This window comes from Nelumbo nucifera, chromosome 3 (genome assembly GCF_055504915.1).
Source record: "Nelumbo nucifera cultivar China Antique chromosome 3, China Antique-T2T, whole genome shotgun sequence".
NCBI lineage: Eukaryota > Viridiplantae > Streptophyta > Magnoliopsida > Proteales > Nelumbonaceae > Nelumbo > Nelumbo nucifera.
The window spans coordinates 12345719-12352208 of NC_142651.1; the positions used below are offsets into that span (position 1 = coordinate 12345719).

At 39.2% G+C, this 6490-nt stretch overlaps 1 protein-coding gene across 2 annotated transcripts; it reads right to left on the reverse strand.

Moving 5' to 3' along the window:
- Positions 1 to 833: 833 nt before the first annotated feature.
- LOC104596358 (exocyst complex component EXO84A) lies at positions 834 to 5789 on the reverse strand. Of its 2 annotated transcripts, none has more exons than XM_010257462.3 (8): positions 5673 to 5789; positions 5194 to 5410; positions 4123 to 4220; positions 2520 to 3537; positions 1827 to 2342; positions 1507 to 1695; positions 1271 to 1407; positions 834 to 1150 (listed from the first exon to the last, which is right to left on the reverse strand). In XM_010257462.3, the coding sequence occupies exons 2-8, from the start codon at positions 5401 to 5403 to the stop codon at positions 1003 to 1005; spliced, it is 2316 nt and encodes a 771-aa protein (XP_010255764.1). In that variant the 5' UTR covers positions 5404 to 5410; positions 5673 to 5789; the 3' UTR covers positions 834 to 1002. The 2 variants fall into 2 exon arrangements, with proteins under 2 accessions (XP_010255764.1, XP_088757602.1); XM_088901476.1 differs by having other exon boundaries at positions 5680 to 5788.
- Positions 5790 to 6490: the final 701 nt, after the last annotated feature.

The window sequence follows — 6490 nt, forward strand, 5'->3', positions numbered from 1 at the left end:
TTCTTATTAAAATTTATTCTCACTAATTTGGTCAAAGCCTTTTTGGTATATATGATACCTTTTCAGCATCATAGATTTTTTTATAGAAGGTAGAGAAAGACAGTTCATATTTTCCTGATTTTATAAACTGATTCTGAAATTTCACTGGAATTTTGAGGAAAAAAAGATGTGTATATATAATGAACGGGCTACAAAACCCAATCAGAAATAAATATGTCAAACTGGATTATCAGAAACCGACGTGTTTACTACCAATTAGGTTTCGTAGCCTGTTATACACGTCTTGTTTCGTAGCAACCATGAAACCCAAAATTTATGAGGCCCACATGATTTCATGAGAGACAACCATCTGATTGGAATTAGGGTATTAATAAACCGGTTTTGGGTTGAATCCTGTCCAAATCAAAATCAAATTGGACGGATTGGATGGACCAATAAGAAGAATTGGACCAGTCTAAGCTTAATGGTCTAAAGTACATATTGGATTGTCCATCCATACTAGATTTATATAAAAATACAGCTGTCAATGGACCAGGTTCGGATCGGAACCAATCTAAATTAAAATCAATTTGAACATATTGGACAGTCCAGACATTAAATTGAACTGGTCCAAAATGGTCCATGCCTCCATAATATTCATCGAATTGGATCAGACCTGGTTCATCTACAATGGATTCATATTGGACCGGTTCGGATTGGAACTAATCCAATCCAATTGACACCCCTAGTTGGAACTTGATCCAACTGCTTGGGAGAAGCCTGAACTTTGTCACAGCATGACTTAAGTTCAGAACTGCTTTTCCATATTGAAAGTAGAGGAAGCGTTCAGAGTTGGCAAGGTGTTTATTTTCAGCAAGGAAAAGAACCTGAGCTACAAAAAAATAATCAATCCCATCAACGAACAGTACTCAATGAATGATATACAACATAGGGATGATCAGAATACAAAATTTACAACTTGGATATCAGACCACAGAATTAATTTTCCTAAGCTCCTGAGATTCATTCTGTGTAGCCGTTGGATTGTGCCGATATGGAAGCCGTTGGGCTTTCAACATCCCGATCCCCAGTGCCAAACGTAGCTTTTCCGGACAACATCTTCAGAGCTATTTGAGCAACATCAGCAAACCACTCATCCTCAGGCAATACACTGCCACCACAAAGTCAAGATTTTCAGGTTTGAGATGGTTAAAGAATTCAGGACTCAGAGACTGTTCAATTAGCTCTAGCTCAGCCATGAAAGAGGAAAAAAGAGAGAGAGGAAAACCACCTGTATGGATCCATTCCTGTGGCAGCAAATGCATCCATAGCTCTTGCAGTGATGTCTTTGATTACTTGGTGCAGATTACGAGATAAGCAGCGGCCTTGGGATGAAAAAAGTGTCACAAACTCCATGTCCAAATAAAACTGGAGAAGAACCGTATGAGTGATCAACGATTAAACTTCAACTCGATCGGACTAAGTACCATTACAGAAATTATGACTAGTTGAAATCAAATTTATTACCTGTTGAAGCCCACGGGCGCCCAAAGGTTTTGGACCTGCCTCAATCTCTTCCCAGAAGGCTTGGTCATCTGAAAGCCAGAGAATGACAGTCTCTGTGAGTCTCATCAGTAGAAGAGTTGCAAACCTTTCCCTGCCAGCAAACATTTCCGCAGCAGCACTTGCCATCCTACTGACTTTTAAGAGAAGTTCCTGGTCAAGAGCAATGGCATTCACATTAAGCTATTCTGTTCAGGTTTAAGCATGTGATTTAGTACCGAAATATGAAAAACTGAAGCACAGCCTACTACACATAATTCATGCTCAGATCATACTAGAAGTACCTGAAATATTGGAGAGGGAAACCATTCTGGTTCTTCAGCTTTTCCATCCATGTTTATGTACATTTGAGCACTCAGATAGGTACCACCATCTTCTGTGAAGATGAGATCAAGGGCATGCTGTCGACAGAAAATATCTCGCAACCTGTCAACAGATCGTTGAAGCCGCCTCTTCCATTCCCTTTGCTCTGGAAGACGGTTTTGTCTTTCTGAATTTCTTTTGGAAGGATCGTCATTCCCACCAGATTGGTTCACTGGGGAAAGCTTCATTGCAGCACGCGGGAGGAGCTCTTCTGCTAATAAAGATGCATTTGCTAACAAAGCAATCTGCTGATCTTCAGTCTCAGCAGTCCTAACAATTTTATTGCCAGAACCCTCCATGTTCTCTTCCTCCTCCATTGAACTGGGTAATGCACTTATCAGTAAGTCGACATAGGAGTTGAATACTCTCAGCAAGCCTTCCAATGTGGGACCAGCCAACTGCATGCTCAGGAGTGGTCCAACATCTTCAAAGAATTCCTGCAAAACCATTACAGATTTAGAGGAATAATGAGAAATTTGGTGCATTTGATAGAAGGGAAGCACTGAGACTAAGTTGCAATTCAATCTCAGTCATAGTTATAATTATGTGAAAGAAGCACAATGCCCTCCCATGTCCCAATGGATTACATTTCAATAGAAAAATAAATAGAACACCTGAACCATTGAATTGAAGCGGTGGGCACTGCTTGAAAGCTTAGGCTGGGAACCAGAGGAACGCGTACCAACTGGAGGATATGTGAGTACCCAATCATCTGCAACAGCTAGTGCAGCACTGCTTTCTTCGATTCTTTTCAGATTGGCATGTAGAGCCTGCTCAATACTAGGCCTGAAGAGCTTCAAGAGTACAGGGCAAAGGGCCAGACCCCGGGCTTCCAACAGAGAACAATGACCCAATGCTATTTGAACGCACTCAGCAGCAACTCTTAGGCCTCCAGCAGCTGCGGATGCAGATAATGCATGTCTCTTCACAAGAAATGCAAACACCTCTGTTTGCTTTATTGACCAAGTCACAAGTTGAGAATTATAGGCTGGTTCCTCACCAAATACGGCTGAGGAATCACTTGCTGCTTGGGCAATGGCAGAAAAAACTATTTGTGATAGTGCAGCAGTAAAGGCTCCTCCATATGAGGTGCTTGATGGACGAAGGCTTTGCAGATTATACTGAAGCCTCTGGTTGTGAGAATTAAGTAGCAAAGTGTGTGCACGGGGACCATCCCCAAGCTTTTTCAAAGATAAAACAGCTGACCGGAGTTCACTACCACGAGTAGAAGGTTGGGAAGCAGCTTCAGCTAGTTGATCAGCCAGCTTTTGCCTTTGTTCTGTGATGGCATTATGTAATGATAAAAGTGCGGCAGGTGTCAATGTTTTCCTCTCCTCTGCATCTTCAGCTCTGCATTCTCCTTCATCAAGAATGGTCAAAGCTTCATCTACCCTCCTCTCAGCTAACAAAACTTCAAGTGTATCACGAAATTCTGCTGCCCATTTCTCTACCTTGGAAGGTTCTTTATGCTCGAAACTAGATAACTCCTCTGGTCTTAAATCTTCAGAATCAGTAGACAAAGAGTTAATGTGAACTCCTTCAGCTAAGCCATGAATTAGTGCTGCCTGAGTAGACATCAGATTCCTTATGGAAAGAAGCTCTCCTTCAAGATCTGAAATCTCCTTGGAGGTGCTGCAAATGCAAGATACTAGTTTCATTTGTCCAGTGCCATGAGTTGGGGGGGGGGGGGGGGGGGTTGAACTGAGCTAGTAGTCTTGGTATAATGACAGAAATGGAAAGCAATTTAAGAGAAATAAAAATATAACCACATGGTGGACAAACAAAGTATGCAGATAAAATTGAAACTTACTTAGAGGTGATAAGAAAGATTGAGGAGCTTGAAGGTAGAATATATACATTGCAATTGTTATTGCAAAGTAGATGTTTAAGAGTTAACAGAAGGAAAATTTACAGAAGAAGCATTTGAGCATGTGGTCATTATTAAAGACAAATTAAGCTTTACTAAATTTACATTTTTTTTCCAACACTAGGTTTGTATGGCCTAAATCAAATCCTTCTAAATGAAAAGGATAGCTCCTAGAGGTGAATGAAATAAACATAGGGTCTTCATAAGGGGCTGAAAGGACAGAGGAAAGTGTAAACTCTGGAAATCTTCACTCCCTATATGATGAATCATAACTAGTGAAAGCATAAAAACTAAATATCCACTCTGACAATGGTTTTAACATTCCACGTATTTCGATCTAGGGCATTTACCGTATGAAGGCTGAATAATTAGCATAAACACTTTTACGCAATTCCTCTGCAGAAGCCTTCTTTAGATCTAAAAGGTGAGAGCACAAATGCCTAATTTCCTGTCAATCAACCCACAAACTATCAACTTTGCGTTTTATGAATTATAAATACGGAAAGGATTAGTCCCACTAATCACCAAAAAAGCTGATTAATGGAAAGCAAAGAAGTAGACAAGAATAAAAAATGGAGCAATTAATTGAATAAAAGAAATGCCTTCCTCCTACAACTATGGTAACTGCCTTGTGGTCTGTTCTGTGAAACTTCAGTTTTGCCCATATGCCTGTATGAGTCTTTCCTCATACCTATCAATGAGATGGTCTTACATCAAAGGGTGGTCTGTGCCAGCTTAAGAAAGAACCCCGTGAACAAGAAATAAAATCCCCATCAGAAGTTATTGGTTTCTTCACTACTCACACAAACAAACAGAATCATATTGCATTAAACAAATCACTCAGAATCTTCAGCATGATGAACAAAACGATAACTGCTTCATATGATGCCAAAAGCCCATAACAAAGTAGACTCAACAACAATATAGCAATTGCAGAAAACAATGGATCATTTAATAATTCAGGAACCCAACTCAAATGATTCTGCTATTAGATGTGAACTAGAAGATCAACAAAAGTTAAATGGGGGGCCACTGAAGTTGGATTTTTCTTTAAATGTTAATTTCATTATCTAACATCCAATCCAATACTCTTGCTTTTAATTATTACGACGGGTGGAAGAGTTGGTGAAACGCAACTTTAGAAGTACGAGACCATTTCTAGATCGGGTCAGGAATTTATAATACGATGGTTAGCAAAGCTTAGATTATTACAGCAAAACTGAGCTCTGATTTTATTTTTTTACTTCACAACCACGATATTGTTTGAACAAAAATTGTTGAATTGAACTTTGATTGATTTCTCTACGAGATAAAGTTATACAAATAATTTACGTACATCAAAACAATATAATAATAATCAAGATGCGGAGCTGAGAAGAAGGGTTAAGCAAATTGTTGAATTGAAAAGAATAAAAAGGAACCTTCTCGCTCATGGTCTGGCATTTGGAAGTGAGGTAGGAATCTGGGTCGAAGTTAGTGCCCTTGAAGATCTTGAGCTTGTCGCTGAGCGCTTGCTGCATTGCAGCGTCACCGGTACTGATATCCAGAGTATCCCCATCATCATCAGTTGGGATGACTCCGCTAGATGGGAGTGGTGCTCTCGATCGAGATGACTTCACCGGTGATGCCATTTTTTTACTGTTGATGTTACCATTAAACCATTACGTATCCAAAATGCAAATTTATTTTTGTTTGATACGAAATGAATTGAAATACAGTCAAATTATCTAATACATCACGAGACAAACAAATTTTTCGCTCCTTTAGTTCTACGTTATGTCTGGTTAAAAAACAGGAGATCGATAATTTCAGTGATATTTGTCTCATGGGCCAAAAAAAAAAAAAAAAAGAGAAGAAGATGAATCACGATCACGAGAAAGGAGGAAAGAGATGGAGAAACCTGCAACCTGCAACCACAGCACCCCGCACCCATTTACAACTGCATCTTCTTTCTTTCTTTCTGTTTTCTCAGTCATGAAAAATAAGAATTAACAAGTCAGCTCGAATTGGTCAAATATTATTCTGTCTATTAAAAGAAAATCACCGAGTGTTCGCTTATTATTTCATAGGGTAAATTATAAAGACCCCCCTGTAATATGGGGTCTGTGACAAAGACCCCTTTACTTTGTTTTGCGACAAAAACCCACTGAGACAAAGATCCCCCCTTACCGTTAAATCGGATGACGGAATGCGTTAAAATACCAAAATATCCTATTAAACTTTTTTTATTTTCTTTTTTTGCCCTTTTTCTCTAAACCTATTTAACCTATTGTTTTCCCTTTCTACTCTTCTTTTTCCCTCCCTCACCGTTCTCTCTCATTCTTTCTCTCTTCCAATTCTCCGAAACGAAAGGACGGAGGAAATCCATTTCTCATCTTCCCTTTCTTCTCTTCTCCATCTTCAATCTCATCCTGAACTTTGACCCTCCAAAATCCTCCTTCCACATTACAGATAAATTATTGAGATTTAACCCTTTTTTTTGTTAGTTTGAATAGGTAAGGCAGCCTAATGCACGAGGCTTGTTCAGTGAGAAGGGATAAATGTATGTAGCCTTACCCATAGTGCAAATGCATACAGATTTTCTCTCTTTTGTTCGTCCACGTTTCGCGGGAATTTTTTTTTCTCTCCAACCAATGGTTCCATTACCTTTCTCGATTTTCTTTCTCATTAGCTTATCTATCCTTCCTTTTGATTTATTTTTTAATTTTCTTTTGATAA

What these genes read in the sequence shown, in the direction of transcription:
- LOC104596358 (XM_088901476.1), bottom strand. Translation starts at nt 5,705, where the DNA reads ATGGGTGCGGGGTGCTGTGGTTGCAG. An exon ending in GCTTCAATTCAATGGTTCAG is followed by an intron (nt 2,343 to 2,519) that starts GTGTTCTATTTA and finishes ATGGTTTTGCAG; the next exon opens with GAATTCTTTGAAGATGTTGG. An exon ending in ACAGGAATGGATCCATACAG is followed by an intron (nt 1,151 to 1,270) that starts GTGGTTTTCCTC and finishes TTGTGGTGGCAG; the next exon opens with TGTATTGCCTGAGGATGAGT.